General features: G+C 46.0%; 1 protein-coding gene across 1 annotated transcript; it reads right to left on the reverse strand.

The window, feature by feature from the left end:
* Positions 1 to 61: 61 nt before the first annotated feature.
* Positions 62 to 19,976, reverse strand: LOC118390091 (receptor-interacting serine/threonine-protein kinase 4-like). Its single transcript, XM_035780306.2, has 8 exons — positions 19,640 to 19,976; positions 11,159 to 11,450; positions 4,980 to 5,128; positions 4,139 to 4,188; positions 3,235 to 3,393; positions 2,996 to 3,102; positions 2,195 to 2,423; positions 62 to 1,965 (listed from the first exon to the last, which is right to left on the reverse strand). The coding sequence occupies exons 1-8, from the start codon at positions 19,825 to 19,827 to the stop codon at positions 584 to 586; spliced, it is 2,556 nt and encodes an 851-aa protein (XP_035636199.1). The 5' UTR covers positions 19,828 to 19,976; the 3' UTR covers positions 62 to 583.
* Between the last annotated feature and the right edge of the window lie 3,163 nt (positions 19,977 to 23,139).

Raw genomic sequence — 23,139 nt, forward strand, 5'->3', positions numbered from 1 at the left:
GCCTGGCATTGAAGATGTCATTCACAGGCGCACATGGGTACACTCACAACACACACACACACATTGTACTGACACTTGTTTTATTAGAGAATATAACTTATGGACAGGATGAACATACCAGCTAGAGTAAGTAGATGGGGAATGAAAATACAAATGAGCATTCCACAGATGTCAACATTCTCTTACTGTACAGAAGGCAATGAATGTAGGAATGTGCATATATGCAAAGTAGAAAAGTTACACGATTAAGGGGAAAAACGTGACATGGAGTCTATATTTAACATGAAAGGAAAAAAGTAAATGATGATCCAAAAGATCTCATGGTTCTATATACAGTGTATTTACATTAAAGCATTCCTTCCCTGACAAGATACCAAGTAAGATAACAGGGGCTTTGAGAGGCCCAAAGCACCAAATAATCATAACATCTGGCAATGAATGATCAATCAAAGACGGACATAATAATAACACACAATCAATCAAAAATACTTTGTACAAAAAACAGCTGGTCTCTTTAGCTTGGACACTTCTCCCATCACATCAATGGGGAAGGGAATAGAAGAGATCCCTGACTGTTTTCAATTCAAGGACAGTTCTGTACAATCCAGTCACTGGGTGACTCCCTCCTCTCAGCGGAGGACTCTGGACATTCGTTAACCTCACGCTCCGTCAGTTTCAAGATTACAACCTTCCTCTGGAGCCGCAAGGCCAACTGGCTAGGCCTACGAGCCAGGAGCTTTGGGCAGTCCTCTGCTGTTGAATGCAGGGTGTCCTGGGGGAAGGAGTCCTGTGGTACATCCTGTGGCAGGGGTATGGAGTCCTGTTGTAACTCTTGTGTATGTTGGGAGATGGAGTCCTGTGGTACTTCCGGTGATAGTTCCACCCCCTGGGCCAGAAGCATGCTGGTTATATCTGTATAGCCTCCCCGCACAGCCAGGTGCATAGGGGTGAGGCCCTGTTTGTCTGACAGACTAATAGCCTCAGGGCAGTGGACCAGAAGCTCTTTGAAGACCTCACAGTGGCCCCCTTCTGCCGCCAGGTGGCAGGGGGTACGCAGGGTCTGATTGGTGCAGTAGGGGTCTGCCCCTTCCTCCATCAGCATCTTCACTGTGGGCAAGTGGCCACGTTGGGCAGCGAGGTGGAGGGCGGTAAGACCCTGGTCAGTCCGGGCCTGGATGTCTGCATTGTGCTTGACCAGGAGGCGGGAGGTGCTGGTGTGGCCTGTCTCAGCCGCCACGTGCAGGGGGGTGTGGAAGCCCATGGAGGTCACGTGGACATCTGCCCCCAGCTCTATCAGGATCCTTGCCACCCTGTACTGCCCCCTTTGGGAGGCCAGGTGCAGCGGCGTGCGCCCGTCAGTGGTCTGCCCATCTACGTCCGCTCCAGCCTGCTTCACCAGCAGTTTGGCAATGCCTAGGTGGCCCTGCCAGGCAGCCAGGTGAAGTGCCGTCCAGTCATCTCTGCCCTTCACGTGGACGTCTGCACCTCGGCTCAGCAGCACCCTGACCACGTTTTCTTGGCCATGCTGACAGGCGATGTGTGCAGGCGTGCGGCCCTGGGCGTCCGTCTCATTGATGGAGGCGCCGCGGTCCAGCAGCAGGCGGGTGATGGCCTCGTCCCCGTTCTGAGCAGCACAGTGCAGGGCCGTGTATTGGTCCTCGTCCCGAGCGTTGGCGTTGGTGCTCCGACGGCCCAGCAGTAGCTCGGCCAGGCCCTTCAGGTGCATCTCAGTAGCCAGGTGGAGTGGGGTGGAGCCCCGAGCGTTGGCAAGGTTGGTGTTGGCGTGGTTGAGGAGCAGGAACTTGATGGCCTCCTCGTTGGCCTGTGTGACAGCGTGGTGGAGCAGGCTGCAGCCGCCCTCCAATAAGAGGTCCACGTCCTGAGGCTGCAGGATCTTCATCAGCTTGGACATGTCTTTGGTACGGATGGCGTCGCTCAGCTTCCTCCTCTGCACCTCCCCTGAGTCTAAACAACAAGGAGATAGAAGATACAGTATAGACTCAGGGCCAAAACGACAAAGAACCTGTCTGAAAGTTAATGAGACACTCCACATGCTCCAGAAGTCATTCAGAACTGTATTACTTATATGTAGGATATATGACCCTGATAAATAAGAATTCCTGTCATCTGTTAAAGAAAACCATGGACAATGCCACAATGTATTGACTACAATCACCATATCAGCCAGTCTTACCACAGCTATTCTCTTTCTCAAAAGAGAGGGTGATGGAGTCTTGAGAGGAGAAGGCAGAGTCTACAGAGGAGATCCCTGACAGTCTCTTGCTGGTGTTGTCTTTGCTGGGACAGCAGTCTTCTGTCACACGGTCAAAGCTCCGAGATATCCCAGAGTCCACCTGGCTCAGCAGCTCTGATAGGCTGTAGTCTTTCTCTGGCAGCATGGCTGATTTGGGCCTGACCGGTTTCTGCATTATCATAATTTTCACAATTTCACAGCATTATTCCAACCTCATAGTGTGGAAGTATATATAAAACACACAGAGAAATCACATTTTTGACTGCACTGGGCCTTTCAATAGTTTCTCTCAAACTCAGTCTTCATGCCTTTCTCCGACTGTGTATCATCACCAATATATCATCTTCACACATTGCACAATAACACCTGTAAATTCTGTCATATTTGGTGTCGGTCAGTTTGTCACGTACATTGAGCACCAAACACAGAATGTGTTGCAACAGAGTTAACCAAGTTGAACAATGCTGCTGGACAGCATTCTTATTTCATGAGGAAACTGTTTGTCAGGATCAAACATTGACTGTGTATGTATTATAGAAACAATAACAGGTCCAGTGCACAGGAAAGCAATCTCAAAAATAGGCACTCGGACATTCTGACATAAGAGGGTTTTCTTATTACATTACAGAAGAACAACAAAGAAGACTGACAGAATACTATATAGCATGGCATGTCAGGGAGAAGAAGAGGATAGAAATAACAGAGGAAGTAGGCAGGGGAATAGAAGTGTAGAAGTTATACCTTGTCAGTGGGTAGTCCATGGCAGTGGTTATTCTCGAGCTCAGGAGTTTGGGTCTTGGACTCCTCTTGGGGTTTAGAACACAGCTCCTCGGTTTCTGATGTGATTTCTGCAGACAGAAAACAACAAAGGTCAGGTTTGGTTCGGTGTACAGAATAGCATCCCTTAATTGGGTTCTTACTGCTTTGAGACACACACACACACCCTTTAGAGACATAGGCCCCATTTGGTCTCTACTCACCCTGGAAGCTTGGTCTGGTGTCAGGTGAGGGGGCCCAGCAGCGTTGCATGAGGCACAGGAACCCCGTGCAGGCCTGGGGTCGACTCCGGGGCACAACATTGAGGTCAGGGCGCACCCCTCTTACCACCTTCACCATGATCTGCAGGATGTTGTTCTCCCCTGGAGGAAATAGAGGACATATGTTTCCAATCAACACAAGACATAAGACAAATTGATACACTTCATTCAATTCTCTACTGTTCATATGATACCTCAGTCCTAAGGTCACATTACTCTAAATACAAATTAAATTCTTGATCATATCAATGAATTATGTCTTGATTGTGTGCTGTTGAAGGTATGGAGAAGCAACATAAACTAATCTGGGTAAGACTGACGCTAGTATGTACAGTTAATTATTATCATTATTATCATTCATGTGCGCTCAGATAAGGAAAGTGTATAGATGTTTTGTTTGTTTCCCACACCAGGCCTGAAAAAATCTCTTAGGCTTTCTTCTGTTAATGGTCTCTTTGCTATCATGGCGTTGGGACCAGCCAGTCAGTCAATAATTCAAAGCTAACAGAGACAGTGGACTTAAACTCAGATCACAAGCTTCTTTGGTATCTCCGAGAGAGATTTACATGCTTATAAAAAGTCATGCCAGAGTAAGCATACATGAAACACAGCCCTTATTTTAAGTGTTTCTAAAATCCCTCATGAGAAAAACAATTGGAATCATTTCCCTGTTTGACCGCTAGGTTTTATGGGTATAATGACACCTCCCCTGTGGGGCTCAATTGCAGTCCCGGAACTTTGAGTTTAAGAAATACTAGGAGTGTATTTTATAAGACAAACCCTGAAGAACTACAAGGTGTCTTTACATTAGAACAGAATATCTATACATTTCCTCAACATGTCTCACCTTGGTAGGGTTTCTTTTGTGTGAGAATTCCCCAGATGACTATGGAAAAGCTGTAACAGGAAGAGAATAACAACAGTTCAGTATCAAGGCATACTGTCAAAAGTGATACATGATTGAATGACTGACTCACTATGGGTTTTCCAGGCATAACCTATAACTGATTAATATACACAGTGTACAAAACATTAGGAACACCTTGTAATATTGAGTTGCACCCCTTTTGCCCTCAGAAGTGCCTCAATTTGTCAGGGCATGGACTCTACAAGGTGTTGATAGCGTTCCACAGGAATTCTACCCCAGGTTGACTCCAACGCTTCCCACAGTTGTATCAAGTTGGCTGGATGTCCTTTGGATGGTGGACCATTCTTCATACACACAGGAAACTGTTGAGCGTGAAAAACCCAGCAGCGGTGCAGTTCTTGACACACTAAAACCGGTGCGCCTGGCACCTACTACCATACCCCGTTCAAAGGCACTTCAATCTTTTGTCTTAACCCTCTGAAAGGTACACATACACAATCCATGTCTCAGTTCTCAAGGATTAAAAATCATTCTTCAACCTGTCTCCTCCCCTTCATCTACATTGATTGAAGTGGATTTACATCAATAAGGGATCATAGCTTTCACCTGGTCAGTCTGTCATGGAAAGAGCAGGTATTCTTAATGTTTTGTAAACTCAGTGTAAATCCAATTCAGGTTCATATTGATTAAAACAAATATTGTAAAACAAACAATGGAGGGAAGAAGTGAAAAAACAAACATCATGACTAAGCATTAAACAGACAACGTTCCACCCCTCTGGCAGACAAGGACAGAGAGAATTGAAGGTGAAGACACTCACCTGTAGACGTCATGCTTGGTTTCTGACACCCTGTCCTTCTCGATGATGCTCTCCGGCGGCAGGTAGGCAATGGTGCCACAGAATCCGTCACGGCTGATTTCATCAACCCTGGAGAGGCCGTTCCATCGTGCCAGACCAAAATCTGATATCTGAAGGGGGAGATGGGAGATACAGAACAGAACACAGCTTGTTAGGACAAGACCAACATCCGATTTCTAAGGGGGAGATGAGGATATACAGAACATATCTTATTAAGACAAGAACCCACTGGAACTCTCAGCCTTTCCCATTGTTCTTATGGTCATGGCTACCTATGACTACAGTACGCTCAAGCTGATGGCTGAGCCCTCATTGTATTCTATGCATCCAGAGCCATGATGAGGTCAGAGCCAGTCACGTCCTGTCCTAGCCTGAGGGTGCCTCCCAGCCATGTCCTGTCCTAGCCTGACAGTGCCTCCCAGCCATGTCCTGTCCGAGCCTGACGGTGCCTCACAGCTATGTCCTGTCCTAGCCTGACAGTGCCTCCCAGCCATGTCCTGTCCGAGCCTGACGGTGCCTCACAGCTATGTCCTGTCCTAGCCTGACAGTGCCTCCCAGCCATGTCCTGTCCTAGCCTGACAGTGCCTCCCAGCCATGTCCTGTCCTAGCCTGAGGGTGCCTCCCAGCCATGTCCTGTCCTAGCCTGACAGTGCCTCCCAGCCATGTCCTGTCCGAGCCTGACGGTGCCTCACAGCTATGTCCTGTCCTAGCCTGACAGTGCCTCCCAGCCATGTCCTGTCCTAGCCTGACAGTGCCTCCCAGCCATGTCCTGTCCGAGCCTGACGGTGCCTCACAGCTATGTCCTGTCCTAGCCTGACAGTGCCTCCCAGCCATGTCCTGTCCGAGCCTGACGGTGCCTCACAGCTATGTCCTGTCCTAGCCTGACAGTGCCTCCCAGCCATGTCCTGTCCTAGCCTGACAGTGCCTCCCAGCCATGTCCTGTCCGAGCCTGACGGTGCCTCACAGCCATGTCCTGTCCTAGCCTGACAGTGCCTCCCAGCTATGTCCTGTCCTAGCCTGACAGTGCCTCCCAGCCATGTCCTGTCCTAGCCTGAGGGTGCCTCCCAGCCATGTCCTGTTCTAGCCTGAGGGTGCCTCCCAGCCATGTCCTGTCCTAGCCTGACGGAGCCTGCCAGCCATGTCCTGTCCTAGCCTGACAGTGCCTCCCAGCCATGTCCTGTCCTAGCGTGAGAGTGCCTCCCAGCCATGTCCTGTCCTAGCCTGACAGTGCCTCCCAGCCATGTCCTGTCCTAGCCTGAGAGTGCCTCCCAGCTATGTCCTGTCCTAGCCTGATGGAGCCTGCCAGCCATGTCCTGTCCTAGCCTGACAGTGCCTCCCAGCCATGTCCTGTCCTAGCCTGAGGGTGCCTCCCAGCCATGTCCTGTTCTAGCCTGAGGGTGCCTCCCAGCCATGTCCTGTCCTAGCCTGAGGGTGCCTCCCAGCCATGTCCTGTCCTAGCCTAACGGTGCCTCCCAGCCATGTCCTGTCCTAGCCTGACGGAGCCTCCCAGCCATGTCCTGTTCTAGCCTAACGGTGCCTCCCAACCATGTCCTGTCCTAGCCTGAGGGTGCCTCCCAGCCATGTCCTGTCCTAGCCTAACGGTGCCTCCCAGCCATGTCCTGTTCTAGCCTGAGGGTGCCTCCCAGCCATGTCCTGTCCTAGCCTGACGGAGCCTGCCAGCCATGTCCTGTCCTAGCCTGACAGTGCCTCCCAGCCATGTCCTGTCCTAGCCTGACGGAGCCTGCCAGCCATGTCCTGTCCTAGCCTGACAGTGCCTCCCAGCCATGTCCTGTCCTAGCCTAACGGTGCCTCCCAGCCATGTCCTGTCCTAGCCTAACGGTGCCTCCCAGCCATGTCCTGTCCTAGCCTGAGGGTGCCTCCCAGCCATGTCCTGTCCTAGCCTAACGGTGCCTCCCAACCATGTCCTGTCCTAGCCTGACAGTGCCTCCCAGCCATGTCCTGTCCGAGCCTGACGGTGCCTCACAGCTATGTCCTGTCCTAGCCTGACAGTGCCTCCCAGCCATGTCCTGTCCTAGCCTGACAGTGCCTCCCAGCCATGTCCTGTCCGAGCCTGACGGTGCCTCACAGCTATGTCCTGTCCTAGCCTGACAGTGCCTCCCAGCCATGTCCTGTCCGAGCCTGACGGTGCCTCACAGCTATGTCCTGTCCTAGCCTGACAGTGCCTCCCAGCCATGTCCTGTCCTAGCCTGACAGTGCCTCCCAGCCATGTCCTGTCCTAGCCTGAGGGTGCCTCCCAGCCATGTCCTGTCCTAGCCTGACAGTGCCTCCCAGCCATGTCCTGTCCGAGCCTGACGGTGCCTCACAGCTATGTCCTGTCCTAGCCTGACAGTGCCTCCCAGCCATGTCCTGTCCTAGCCTGACAGTGCCTCCCAGCCATGTCCTGTCCGAGCCTGACGGTGCCTCACAGCTATGTCCTGTCCTAGCCTGACAGTGCCTCCCAGCCATGTCCTGTCCGAGCCTGATGGTGCCTCACAGCTATGTCCTGTCCTAGCCTGACAGTGCCTCCCAACCATGTCCTGTCCTAGCCTGACAGTGCCTCCCAGCCATGTCCTGTCCGAGCCTGACGGTGCCTCACAGCCATGTCCTGTCCTAGCCTGACAGTGCCTCCCAGCTATGTCCTGTCCTAGCCTGACAGTGCCTCCCAGCCATGTCCTGTCCTAGCCTGAGGGTGCCTCCCAGCCATGTCCTGTTCTAGCCTGAGGGTGCCTCCCAGCCATGTCCTGTCCTAGCCTGACGGAGCCTGCCAGCCATGTCCTGTCCTAGCCTGACAGTGCCTCCCAGCCATGTCCTGTCCTAGCCTGACAGTGCCTCCCAGCCATGTCCTGTCCTAGCGTGAGAGTGCCTCCCAGCCATGTCCTGTCCTAGCCTGACAGTGCCTCCCAGCCATGTCCTGTCCGAGCCTGATGGTGCCTCACAGCTATGTCCTGTCCTAGCCTGACAGTGCCTCCCAACCATGTCCTGTCCTAGCCTGACAGTGCCTCCCAGCCATGTCCTGTCCGAGCCTGACGGTGCCTCACAGCCATGTCCTGTCCTAGCCTGACAGTGCCTCCCAGCTATGTCCTGTCCTAGCCTGACAGTGCCTCCCAGCCATGTCCTGTCCTAGCCTGAGGGTGCCTCCCAGCCATGTCCTGTTCTAGCCTGAGGGTGCCTCCCAGCCATGTCCTGTCCTAGCCTGACGGAGCCTGCCAGCCATGTCCTGTCCTAGCCTGACAGTGCCTCCCAGCCATGTCCTGTCCTAGCGTGAGAGTGCCTCCCAGCCATGTCCTGTCCTAGCCTGACAGTGCCTCCCAGCCATGTCCTGTCCTAGCCTGAGAGTGCCTCCCAGCTATGTCCTGTCCTAGCCTGATGGAGCCTGCCAGCCATGTCCTTTCCTAGCCTGACAGTGCCTCCCAGCCATGTCCTGTCCTAGCCTGAGGGTGCCTCCCAGCCATGTCCTGTTCTAGCCTGAGGGTGCCTCCCAGACCATGTCCTGTCCTAGCCTGAGGGTGCCTCCCAGCCATGTCCTGTCCTAGCCTAACGGTGCCTCCCAGCCATGTCCTGTCCTAGCCTGACGGAGCCTCCCAGCCATGTCCTGTTCTAGCCTAACGGTGCCTCCCAACCATGTCCTGTCCTAGCCTGAGGGTGCCTCCCAGCCATGTCCTGTCCTAGCCTAACGGTGCCTCCCAGCCATGTCCTGTTCTAGCCTGAGGGTGCCTCCCAGCCATGTCCTGTCCTAGCCTGACGGAGCCTGCCAGCCATGTCCTGTCCTAGCCTGACAGTGCCTCCCAGCCATGTCCTGTCCTAGCCTGACTGAGCCTGCCAGCCATGTCCTGTCCTAGCCTGACAGTGCCTCCCAGCCATGTCCTGTCCTAGCCTAACGGTGCCTCCCAGCCATGTCCTGTCCTAGCCTAACGGTGCCTCCCAGCCATGTCCTGTCCTAGCCTGAGGGTGCCTCCCAGCCATGTCCTGTCCTAGCCTAACGGTGCCTCCCAACCATGTCCTGTCCTAGCCTAACGGTGCCTCCCAGCCATGTCCTGTCCTAGCCTAACGGTGCCTCCCAGCCATGTCCTGTCCTAGCCTGAGGGTGCCTCCCAGCTATGTCCTGTCCTAGCCTGAGGGTGCCTCCCAGCCATGTCCTGTCCTATCCTGAGGGTGCCTCCCAGCCATGTCGTCCTAGCCTGACGGTGCCTCCCAACCATGTCCTGTCCTAGCCTAACGGTGCCTCCCAGCCATGTCCTGTCCTAGCCTGAGGGTGCCTCACAGCCATGTCCTGTCCTAGCCTGACGGTGCCTCACAGCCATGTCCTGTCCTAGCCTGACAGTGCCTCCCAGCTATGTCCTGTCCTAGCCTGAGGGTGCCTACCAGCCATGTCCTGTCCTAGCCTAACAGTGCCTCCCAGCTATGTCCTGTCCTAGCCTGAGGGTGCCTACCAGCCATGTCCTGTCCTAGCCTAACGGTGCCTCCCAGCCATGTCCTGTCCTAGCCTGAGGGTGCCTCCCAGCTATGTCCTGTCCTAGCCTGAGGGTGCCTACCAGCCATGTCCTGTCCTAGCCTAACAGTGCCTCCCAGCCATGTCCTGTCCTCGCCTGAGGGTGCCTCCCAGCTATGTCCTGTCCTAGCCTGAGGGTGCCTACCAGCCATGTCCTGTCCTAGCCTGAGGGTGCCTACCAGCCATGTCCTGTCCTAGCCTAACAGTGCCTCCCAGCTATGTCCTGTCCTAGCCTGAGGGTGCCTACCAGCTATGTCCTGTCCTAGCCTGAGGGTGCCTCCCAGCTATGTCCTGTCCTAGCCTAACGGTGCCTCCCAGCTATGTCCTGTCCTAGCCTAACGGTGCCTCCCAGCCATGTCCTGTCCTAGCCTAACGGTGCCTCCCAGCTATGTCCTGTCCTAGCCTAACGGTGCCTCCCAGCTATGTCCTGTCCTAGCCTAACGGTGCCTCCCAGCTATGTCCTGTCCTAGCCTGAGGGTGCTTTCCTTACCCCTCGTGTCAGAAGTTGAGACCCTGTTTGACTGAGTTACATGTGTGGGCGAGTAGCCGAACACAAACTCAGTCAGTGTTGGCAGAGTACCTCAGCCTGTTAAGACAGGCCCAGGCTACGTGTTTACATGGAGGTATTAAAACAGACAGGTTGAAGGAAGGTTCCCACCCATTTCTCCTCCACCTCCAACCATTAGTCATGCAGGGGGAGGTTGGAGATGAGGTGGGATGAAGGCTGGGCGGGAGACACCTTTCTGCCCGTAGCATATGTGTCCAACAGGAAAGCCATTTAAAGCAAAATTCAAGTGAATAACAGATTCCCTCCATACCTGTCAGCTGAAATTCATCCTTGAGAAAATCCTATTAAAAGGACTTGAAGATATTGCGTTTGGGCTGTTGTTTTAAAGAGTCATGATACATCATTTGGGCTAAGGTTTAGTAAATACTCACTATAAGGTCAAATCGGACTTTTCTAACATTAGACAGTGTATTGATTTGACATATTTGGGTTGTTCCATGACATAAGTGCCTTTTGTGTCTCTGATATTTTAAGTAGAAATTGTGCACCAATATTGAAATGTAAAATCCTGTTACATTAAATGAAGTGCCCTTTAGTATAGATCACATAGAAAATTCAATAAATCAGATGTTTAATATACAGTAAAGACTTTCTGAAGTGCCTGAATTCAGACGTTTAAACCCAACAAGTTTTCAACGTCATTGTAAAGCCCTAGTTACTTTGTTGCTTTGACAAAGTCATTTCTGAAGATTAAAAAATAACAATTTTAAATAAAAACTGTTACTTGACCTAAACTGTAATTTTAATATGGTGAAACTATTCCTTTAAAAATATTTCTTTAAAAAAAACATTGAACATCTAATTGTCAAATCATAGTTTAGAAGCAGATGAGCTGGTTCTACTGTTTTTGGCCATTTTCTGTGTACCACCAATCTTCTGAACCTGTAGCAGTAGTAACAGTAACAGAAGCAGTAGCAATACTGCAGGAGTGTTTGGTTGAGTTCGCCCGCCGCACCAGGGAGGCAGAATCCCAATTTAGAACCAATGCAATGTGTATTTTAGAAACAATTGTTTCAAATGTGCAAGCTCTTCCCACACAGCACCCTGTGCGAACTCAAATGAACAAACCAAGTCGTCTCTCACCTTGACGTGGTAGTGTGCGTCCAGTAGGATGTTGGCAGGTTTAAGGTCCAGGTGCAGGAGGGGTGGGCTCATGCAGTGCAGGAAGTTCATGCCCACCGCCGTCTCGTGGATGATCCTGAAGCGCAGCTCCCAGGGCAGAGGCTCAGCAGCCAGCAGGGTCTCCAGGGAGCCTGTCTCCATGTACTCCATCACCAGGCCCTGGGGGTCCCCACAGATCCCATACACTGGCAGGATGTAGCGAAACTTAGCCGCCTCCATCTTCTTAGCCTCTTCCAGCAGCTCTGCTCGCTCCCTACAGAGGACATAGCGGTCTGTTAACTTACTTACCTACTTACTTAGCCTTCATTACGCCAAGTGGTGCAGAAAGGCCTTGCATACCTGTCTGTTCAGATTGAACTACATACTGTAACTCATACTGTACAGAGTAAAGGGAATTTAGGTTTAGCTGTCCTATAAACCTGCCCATCCATCTACATCCCTCGATTCACACCAAATTCATAAAATGCTGTTCTCTTATCTTACTAAGACAGGTATTCTAAGCCTTGTTAAAACAGCACCATCTGGAATGCCTTTTACCATTGGCCCAAATTCAAACTTCGTTACACAGTAGAATACAAGGAGACAACAAACTGAGATGCATGATTTTCCCCATGCATTAACCGGTCTCTCTGACATGCTAGGCCTTAATGACATTCCTCAGAGAGAGCCAGGCCAAAGCATCGAGGTCTGTGTGGAGTTGTGAACACAACAAACCTATTGTTCTCTGTGCACGTTGTTCAACCTTTGCACAATTTCCTATTACCTTTATCAGTGTTCGCCTGGCTAGGCTAGCAGATACAAACAGAGCAGTGTAGCCTATCACTACTGACCTCAATAGAGAGATCTCAAGGAGAGGTCCCTTTGAAAACAAACTCAGATAAACTGCTTAATCATCATGAATAATGAGTGTGTACGGGAGTGTCTTCACTACAAATGAGCAATGACTTGGGGTTACAAAGGATTCATTCATGTCAAAACAGCATGCTGATGAGAACACCTTAAAAAGTAGTAGAAGAAGATCAAATTATGAAGTATAGTCTGTCTCTAAGGCAGCCATTTCTTTATGTTTGGAGGTGTCAATTATGAAATCATTCAAGTTCAATAAAAGTGCAAGCTTTCTCATCAAATAAATCTGACAAGAATTAAAAATCAGTGCAAATGTGTGGATTTAGGAGATTTGGGGGGGAAAGAGAGGGGCTGACAGTCATAATCACCTGGCATTACCCAGAAAACTCCTCAGCTCAGAAACCTTTCAAAACCAAACAATGACCCTTTTTATAAGGGAGAGGAGACCAGCAAGACCGGTTCTGCAACTTCTCTTATTGTTTCCACCAAACATTGTCTGCATAGAAGGGAGTTGGGACCCAGTCAGACAAAGCTGGCTTTGAGTCAGAGGAGTGTGTGGATGCAGGGTGAAGGCAGGCAAATTACAGTTCATGCACTTTTCAGATGTTCAGAGCAGATAGCATCTTTAGTTCAGGTTTAGTGGGTGCCATGAGTCTAGCTACCACGGATTGGAGATGGATGTCAATGCTTGTCATTGGTAAAGCTGAAGAACTTCCTCCTTGTGCTGTGTATCTGACATTTTCCTTTGTAAATGTTTTGCAAAAGCAGTAGGGTAGAAGTGAAATAAATGGTCATAGGAAGTAACATAATAAAACAATTTAAAGGAGGCAACAAATTCATGTTTGTGAGTGTCTGCTAAAGGGTGATTCAGTGCAAGTTAACCTGAGCATGCACAATTAAAAAGTTAGTCATTTCCAAATTAAATCACATTCATAATTATCCTTCAGGTCTACATGTTGGAGTTCAGGCATTATATGACAAGTTTACGGAGGTGAAAGCATGAATTTCTACCATTGAAGAGTAGATGGCCAAGTCTCATATTTCATGGCTGTTAGAAGGGGCTCACAAAGCTTGTTTTTCCACTAACAGCTTCTCCCCAGTGTTAATTAAAAAGATGAGATGTTAATGAAGCAATACATACAAAATTGAAGTGTCTTCACTGTCTTGTAACACCCATTTGTTTTTTGTAAAACATGTGCCTTACATCGGATCATCTTGAAACGTTCTCTTTAAAGCTTTAATCAAGGTTTTATATGGTCTTTAACTGGTTTCTCTCTTTTCCCTGTCTGTATCCTTTTTCAGCATGATGATATCTGTAACATCCTTAACGGTTGTGGATGTGATGGATATTGATTTATCCAATGGTGTAAAGTACTTAAGTAAAAAAATACTTTAAAGTACTACTTATCTAGTTTTTTTTGGGGGGGGGGGTATCTGTACTTTACTATTTATATTTTTGACAAATTTTACTTTGCTACTATCCTAAAGACAATAATATTTTTTTACTCCACACATTTTTCCTGACACCCAAAAGTACTCATTACATTTTGAATGCTTAGTAGGACAGAAAAATTGTCTAATTCACACATTTATCAAGAGAACATCCCTGGTCATTCGTACTGCCTCTGATCTGGAGGACTCACTAAACAGAGAACATCCCTGGTCATCCGTACTGCCTCTGATCTGGAGGACTCACTAAACAGAGAACATCCCTGGTCATCCCTACTGCCTCTGATCTGGAGGACTCACTAAACAGAGAACATCCCTGGTCATCCCTACTGCCTCTGATCTGGAGGACTCACTAAACAGAGAACATCCCTGGTCATCCCTACTGCCTCTGATCTGGAGGACTCACTAAACAGAGAACATCCCTGGTCATCCCTACTGCCTCTGATCTGGAGGACTCACTAAACAGAGAACATCCCTGGTCATCCCTACTGCCTCTGATCTGGAGGACTCACTAAACAGAGAACATCCCTGGTCATCCCTACTGCCTCTGATCTGGAGGACTCACTAAACAGAGAACATCCCTGGTCATCCGTACTGCCTCTGATCTGGAGGACTCACTAAACAGAGAACATCCCTGGTCATCCCTACTGCCTCTGATCTGGAGGACTCACTAAACAGAGAACATCCCTGGTCATCCGTACTGCCTCTGATCTGGAGGACTCACTAAACACAAATGCTTCGTTCGGAAATTATGCCTGCACGTTGTAGTGTGCCCCTGGCTATCCATAAATGTAAAAACTTGTGCCGTCTGGTTTGCTTAATATAAGCAATTTGAAATGTTTTATACTTCTACTTTTGATACTTAAGTAGATTTCTGCAATTACATTTACTTTTGATACCTAAGTGTAAATCCAAATACTTTTACTCAAGTGGTATTTTATGGGGTGACTTTCACTTCATTTTCTTGGTATCTTTACTTATACTCAAGTATGACAATTGGGTACTTTTTCCACCAATGGATGTATCATACCATAGCTTCAGAAGTGTGTGCATTCAACACATTTTGTGTGCTTTTTCTGGGATGTATTCTTCAGACTTTTACTGAAACAATTGTTGATATCTTGAAAATTATGTGTTGGAAAATATATGCTGAAATGCATTTCTCATACATGGCAGTACTGTTTTTTTTTTAGATAGAAAGATGAGAAGTGTTTATCAACAATCTGTCAACTGTCCTGGAGTGTCTTTTTGAAATGAAAGCCCCCCAAAATATACTGACTTCGTCCAGTGTCCAGAAAAATTATTGGCAGTATATGGACGTGTATATTGTTTTATTTGACATTTTGCTGCAATATATTTAAAAAGAAATGCAATTCAACCAGTACCATTCAAAAGTTTGGGGTCACTTAGAAATGTCCTTGTTTTGAAAAAAAAAGCAAATTTGTAATTAAATAGTACCCACAAAACACCAGCCTCAATGTCAACAGTGAAGAGGCGACCCCGGGATGCTGGCCTTGTAGGCAGAGTTGCAAAGAAAAAGCAATATCTCCGACTGGCCAATAAAAATAAAAGATGTGCTTAAGAAGACAGACACTGGACAGAGGAACTCTGGCCTAGAAGGCCAGCATCCCGGGGTCGCCTCTTCACTGTTGACGTTGAGACTGGTGTTTTGCAGGTACTATATAATACAGCTGACATTTGAGGACTTGTGAGGTGTCTGCTTCTCAAACTAGACACTCTAATGTACTTGTCCTCTTGCTCAGTTGTGCATTGCAGCCTCCCACTCCTCTTTCTATTCTGGTTAGGGCCAGTTTGCGCTGTTCTGTGAAGGGAGTTATACACAGCGTTATACAAGATCTTCAATTTCTTGGTAGTTTCTCACATGGAATAGCCTTCATTTCTCAGAACAAAAACAGACTGACGAGTTTCAGAAGAAAGTTCTTTGTTTCTGGCCATTTTGAGCCTGTAATCGAACCTACAAATGCTGATACTCCAGATACTCAATTAGTCGAAAGAAGGACAGTTTTATGCTTCTTTTTCAGCTGTGCTAACATAACTGAAAAAGGGTTTAAGCCTTTTAAAATTATAAACTTGGATTACCTAACACAACATGCCATTGGTACACAGGAGTGATGTTTGCTGTTAATGGGCCTCTGTACCCCTATGTAGATATTCCATGAGAAATCTGCCATTTCCAGCTACAATAGTCAATCACAACATTAACCATGTCTACACTGTATTTCTGATTGATTTGATGTTATTTTATTGAACAAAAAAGTTGTATTTCTAGGTGAAATAACAGTTGAAGTCGGAAGTTTACGTACACCTTAGCCAAATACATTTAAACTCAGTTTTTCACAATTCCTGAGATTTAATCAAAGTAAAAATTCCCTGTCTTAGGTCAGTTAGGATCACCACTTTATTTTAAGAATGTGAAATGTCAGAATAATAGTAGAGAGAATGATTTATTTCAGCTTTTATTTCTTTCATCACATTCCGAGTGGGTCAGAAGTTTACATACACTCAATTAGTATTTGGTAGCATTGCCTTTAAATTGTTTAACTTGGGTCAAACGGTTCGGGTTGCCTTCCACGAGCTTCCCACAATAAGTTGGGTGAATTTTGGCCCATTCCTCCTGACAGAGCTGGTGTAACTGAGTCAGGTTTGTAGGCCTCCTTGCTCACACACGATTTTTCAGTTCTGCCCACAATTTTGACAGGTCAATACCTTGACTTTGTTGTCCTTAAGCCATTTTGCCACAACTTTGGGAGCATGCTTGGGGTCATTGTCCATTTGGAAGATAGCATTTTGAACAAGCTTTAATTTCCTGACATGTTGCTTCAATACATCCACCCCATTTTCATCCCTCATGATGCCATCTATTTTGTGAATTCTCCAAAAAGTACGATCTTTGTCCCAATTTGCAGTTGCAAACCGTAGTCTGGCTTTTTTATGGCGGTTTTGGAGCAGTGACTTCTTCCTTGCTGAGCGGCCTTTCGGGTTATGTCGATATAGGACTAGTTTTTACTGTGGATATAGATACTTTTGTACCTGTTTCCTCCAGCATCTTCACAAGGTCCTTTGTTGTTGTTCTGGGATTGAATTGCACTTTTCGCACCAAAGTACATTAATTTCTAGGAGACAGAACGTGTCTCCTTCCTGAGTGGTATGACGGCTGCGTGGTCCCATGGTGTTTATACTTGCGTACTATTGTTTGTACAGATGAACATGGTACCTTCAGGCGTTTGGAAATTGTTCCCAAGGATCAACCAGACTTGTGGAGGTCTACAAAAAAAATCTGATTTTCCCATGATGTCAAGCAAAGAGGCACTGAGTTTGAAGATAGGTCTTGAAATACATCCACAGGTACACATCAAATTGACTCAAATTATGTCAATTAGCCTATCAGAAGCTTCTAAAGCCATGACATAGTTTTCTGGAATTTTCCAAGCTGTTTAAAGGCACAGTCAACTTAGTGTATGTAAACTTCTGACCCACTGGAATTGTAATACAGTGAATTATAAGTGAAATAATCTGTCTGTAAACAATTGTTGGAAAAATTACTTGTGTCATGCACGAAGTAGATGTCCTAACCGACTTGCCAAAACTATAGTTTGTTAACAAGAAATTTGTGGAGTGGTTGAAAAATTAGTTTTAATGACTCCAACCTAAGTGTATGTAAACTTCCGACTTCAACTGTATGTGTATGACAAAAAAATGACATATTAGGGTATGGTGCATGGCTTGTATACTATTCAGGCTACGTGTAATTATGCAATCCTAAGGTACTATGCCTTTTGCTGACATTTTAAAAACATTCCAAATGGCATGTGTTTATGATAGATATCGATCAAAAAATTTAAGATTTGAATGTGTATTTCAGACTAATATCCATAACAGAAGGTGTAACATCTATAACAGTTGTTTTTACACTAAAAAGTAATAATGTACATTTTCAATATTTTAAAAAGTTTTAGTATGTGTTCAGCCATGCCTTTCCTTCAAAACAGCAATCCATGTTTTGACCTAAGACTTACAAACTCAGACTTTTTGCTAATACAGTACGTTCAGTCTCCCCAAAAAGCTTGTCCATTTCACGTAACATTCATAACGCTTCTTATTTGCTTTACTTCGCCAAAATGTCAATATTTACACGTTTGCTTTTTTGGGTGCCCCCAAGGAGTACTGTAGACACACATCAACATTTGTATTTATATTTATTCCATTCTGTGAGACATTTAAGTTCTGATTTTGTGTGCAAATGTAATGCCAACAACACTGTAATCACCTTAAATGATTAAAATGTCATTTAAAAGTGCCTGTGACAGTGAACAAATCCTTCAACTAGTTCTCAATGGCAGAAAGTTCAGCATTCGGTCTGTGGATATATGGCCTCAAGTGAAATTAAGTTTAGCCGCAACATGATCCAATCATTGTCTTTAAAGCTGTAAAAGCTCTCAAATGACAGATGGTCATTATGGTTAAAGTGTTCTACATTATAAGCCCATTGAACAATCTTCCCAACCTCTTACACCTTTAGAAACATTAACTTGATATGACACCAAAAATGTACAAATGTACTAACATTCTCCACTGCTGATGAATGTAAAGCCACCATTTCATAAGCAACAACATTTTGTGCCAAAGGAATAAAAGGACATTGTACAGATTTTTTAAACACATCCACTCCGGTTAATTTTTAAATCAAGTAGAAAGTAGGAAACTAATAATGAGAGTAAAAGAATAGCTGATAGTCCTCTTTGAGGCTCCAGGGGGGACTCAGGTGTATACTACATCCAAGATGGTGGAGTGGAAACATCCGTTAAGAAGAGGGTAGGGTGACAGGATGGGGACAGGACGTTCTTCTGAAGGGGGCAGCTGAGCTAGGCCTCTCGTGTTTCATCCTGCTGTTGGCATACATGTGAAAGGTCATGGGTCACCCACACAAGAGGGCATGCCTTCAAAGCAGTCTCAATTTGTTTGGGACATAGATTACATGGTGTTGAAAGCATTTTTTTATTTTACCTTTATTTAACCAGGCAAGTCAGTTAATAAGAACATATTCTTATTTTCAATGACGGCCTGGGAACAGTGGGTTAACTACCTTGTCAGCTCGGGGGTTTGAACTCGCAACCTTCCGGTTACTAGTCCAACGCTCTAACCACTAGGCTACGCTGCTGCCCCAACTTCCCAAAACTATAGTTTGTTAACAAGACATTTGTGGAGTCGTTGATGGCCGGGATGATGGCCCAGGTCCAATGCTTCCCACATGTTTTGTTGTTGTTGTTTTATTTAACTTTAGCTTCTTTTTTTTACATTATTGAAACATTCTGTATTTCTGGCCTTCTAAACCACGACAAAAACTACTGGCGGCCAATCTGGACCCTCGTCTATTCAGAGGGTAGCAAGGGCAACCTGATGGGGTCTGATGGAAGGTGGACCAAAGGAGAGAAGTGTGGTGTTGACATAATTTGCACAAGTGCACAAATACATTCCATAGGGATGCTGGTCCATGTTGACTCCAATGCTTCCCACAGTTGTCAAGTTGGCTGGATGTCCTTTGGATGGTGGACCATTTTTGATACAAACGTGAAACTGTTGAGCGTGAAAAACCCAGCAGCGTCACAGTTCTTGACACAAACCGGTGCGCCTGGCACCTACTACCATACTCTGTTTAAAGGCACTTCAAACCTTTGTTTTTCCCATTTACTCTCTGAATGGCACACATACACAATCCATATCTATTGTTTCAAGACTTAAAAATCATTTTTTAACCTGTCTCCTCCCCTTCATCTTCACTGATTTGAAGTGGATTTAACAAGTGACATCAATAAGGGATCCTAGCTTTCACCCCGTCAGTCTTTAATGGAAGGAGCAGGTGTTCTTAATGTTTTGTACACTCAGTGTATGTCCACCATCCATGAGTCCGTGACATAAGGCTGAATAAGCATGTTGCCCAGTTCACAGCGTACCTCACACCCTTAGATAGAGGATCAAACTCATAATCACATAGAACTACAACTTCTTACTCTGAAGCCCACAAATGATATCAACCAGATATCATGGAGTCTAGGCTTAAAAACTTGAAACAACATTTTTCATACCCCCACACACAATGAATCCCAGAATAACAGCTGTCCCACTCACTTGTCATCTACATGAAGGCAGGGAGGGCACTTGATAGCCAGCCATGTTTTCCACTGTACATGCCGGACTTTGTATACTTGTCCAAATCCGCCCGAGCCTATCTTCTCCCAGCTCCCAAACTCAGAGGAGTCAAACGTTCTCAGTAGCCCCATATTCCCATGGGAAGGGTCCGGAACATCCATATCCATCTTTAGAAAGGCTTTAATAGTGTTGAAATCCCCAAATCCTTATTTTTTTCTCTAACACACATTCAGAAGAACTAAACATACACACACATGCCTACTGAGAGCTTCCTTCCTTGTTTTTTTCCACCCTCTTGCCTGACTCAGTCTGGCCCCTCCTTCTTTTCAGGTGAAAGCAGGGGAAGGGCCAGTAGATGTGACATCATTTCCTGGGTCTGGCCAGACAGACCTAACACCAGCCTTTCCAGGGAGCATTCAACACTGAACCAGTTTGTCAAAGAGCTCGAGTCCCAACTCTCCTATTTCTGCCCAGAACAACAATAAGCATCATATTTGTAAATAAGATGGAATTCAAGAACAGTGGAATGTTGGCATATCACCCAACACCTTTCTCCCTCTGATAACCATAACACTAGCAAACACCCTGTAAATATCCTGAGGAGACATGGGAAATATCCTTTAAAAAAATGTGTTACATGATATCACCCATATGTCTCTGATTTGGAATGTGTGGGTTCATATGAGAAGTATACTAACCTATTCATGAGGTATCAAAACCCACAAGCCTTGTCATAAACCTGCCTGATTCCTTTCCTGTCCACACTGTGTGAGACATGCCAGTGATTCAGCAGGTGTTATATACAGTACCAGTCAAACATTTGGACACCCCTACTCATTGTAAGGTTTTTCTTTATTTTTCCTATCTTCTATATTGTAAAATAATAGTGAAGACATCAAAACTAGTAAATTACACACATGGAATCATGTAATAACCAAGTTTATTTTTTACATTTTATATTCTTCAATGTAGCCACCCTTTGCTTTGATGTCACCTTTGCACATTCTTGGCATTTTCTCAACCAGCTTCACCTGGAATGCTTTCCAACAGTCTTGAAGTAGTCCCCACATGTGCTGATCACTTGTTGGATGCTTTTCCTTCGATCTGTGGTCCAACTCATCTAAAACAATCTGAAATAGGTTGAGGTCGGTGATTGTGGAGGCCAGGTCATCTGATGCAGTACTCCAATACTCTTCTTCTTGGTCAAATAGCCCTTACACAACCTGGAGGTGTGTTGGGTTATTGTCCTGTTGAAAAATATATATAGTTCCACTAAGCACAAACCAAATTGGATGACGTATCGCTGCAGAATGCTGTGATAGCCAGGCTGGTTGAATTCTAAATAAATCTCTGACAGTGTCACCAGCAAAGCACCCCCACACCTCCTTCTCCATGCTTCACGGTGGGAACCACACACGCGGAGATCATCCGTTCACCTACTCTGCGTCTCACAAATACATGGCAGTTGGAACCAAAAATCACAAATTTGACTCATCAGACCAAAGGACAGATTTCCACCGGTCTAAGGTCCATTGCTCGTGTTTCTTGGCCCAAGCAAGTCACTTTTTATTATTGGTGTCCTTTAGTAGTGGTTTCTTCGCACCAATTCGACCATGAAGGCATGCTTCACGCAGTCTCCTCTGAACAGTTGATGTTGAGATGTGTCTGTTACTTGAACTCTGTGAAGCATTTATTTGGGCTGCAATTTCTGAGGCTGTTAACTCCAACGAATGTATCCTCTGCAGCAAAGGTAACTCTGGATCTTCCTATCCTGTGGCGGTCCTCAGGAGAGCCAGTTTCATCAGAGCGCTTGATGGCTTTTGCGACTGCACTTGAAGAAACTTTCAAAGTTCTTCAAATTTTCCATTTTGACTGACCTTCAGGTCTTTAAGTAATGATGGACTGCCATTTCCCTTTGCTTATTTGAGCTGTTCTTGCCCTAATATGGACTTGGTCTTTTACCAAATAGGGCTATATTCTGTATACCACCCCTACCTTGTCACAACACAACTGACTGGTTCAAATGCAGGAAAGAAATTCAACAAATTAACTTTTAACAAGGCACACCTGTTAATGTAAATGCATTCCAGGTGACTACCTAATGAAACTGGTTGAGAGAATGCCAAGTGTGTGCAAAGAGGTCATCAAGGCAAAGGGTGGCTGCTTTGAAGAATCTAAAATCTATTTTGATTTGTTGAACACTTTTTTGTTTACTACGTGATTCCTTATGTGTTATTTAATAGTTTTGATGTCTTCACTATTATTCTACAATGTAGAAAATAGTAAAAAATAAAGAAAAAAAACCCTGGAATGAGTAGGTGTGTCCAAACTGTTGACTGGTACTGTATATCAGCAAACTTGATGAACAATTTTAGTAGAGAAGAATTGTTTCTCAAAAGTATCACATTTATAGAAGCTCCTCCATGAATTAAAAATTATTATCTACCATGGGAATGAGTTAAAAATGTTTTATTTTATTCTGGGGGAAATCCCCAAAACATCTATGATTTTTCTTACAATAGTATCCCTTTTCAATCAGAGTTTCCACAGACCCCCCTCGATCGACAGAACAACTTCTTATCCTGATTTATATTAACATAGAGGAGTGACCAGATGTAAATGGGCCATGTGGGAAATAATAATGAGATCTTAGTCGTTTGAGGGACCCTACTTCACACCACAATGATGCACATCACCACTGAGACAGAGCTAATTGTTTAATGCTTGGGGCTAGACACAACAAACACTTCACATATCTCATTGGCACATTAACATTAACAACATTTGAAGGTGTGAACCCTGAGAATGAGGGTCGTTTCAGATGATGGTCCATCTAGTCCACACCTCATGTTAACCCACCTTATTGTGGGTTTTGACACACCTTGTTCCATGACTGTGGAAAGAGACAATAGCAAGATCCATACAGACTGAAGCCCTATGATCCTTTAAACACCTTTCTTAGACAGAATATCTTTGCATCGGGGTCTCTCAGACAAATGACATTTGTGAAGATAGCACTCCCTTCTGGTTGATCCAGGTTCTGACTCCTGGTGGGAAGCTATAGGTGGAAAACAGGTGGAAAGACTGACTGGTTCTTTTGATAAACATACAGTTCCAGTCAAAAGTTTGGACACACCAACTCATTCAAGTGTTTTTCTTCATTTTTTGCTAATTTTCTACATTGTAGAACAGTAGTGAATACATCAACACAATGAAATATCACATACGGAATCATGTGGTAACCAAAAACGTGTTAAACAAATTAAAATATATTTTAGATTCTTCAAAGTAGCCACCCTTTGCATTGATGACAGCTTTGCACACTCTTGCAATTCTCTCAACTATCTTCACCTGGAATGCTTTTCCAACAGTCTTGAAGGAGTTCCCACATATGCTGAGCACTTGTTGGCTGCTTTTCCTTCACTCTGCTGTTCAACTCATCCCAAATCATCTCAATTGGGTTGAGGTCAGGTGATTGT

This window comes from Oncorhynchus keta, chromosome 11 (assembly GCF_023373465.1).
Source record: "Oncorhynchus keta strain PuntledgeMale-10-30-2019 chromosome 11, Oket_V2, whole genome shotgun sequence".
In the NCBI taxonomy this organism is placed as follows: domain Eukaryota; kingdom Metazoa; phylum Chordata; class Actinopteri; order Salmoniformes; family Salmonidae; genus Oncorhynchus; species Oncorhynchus keta.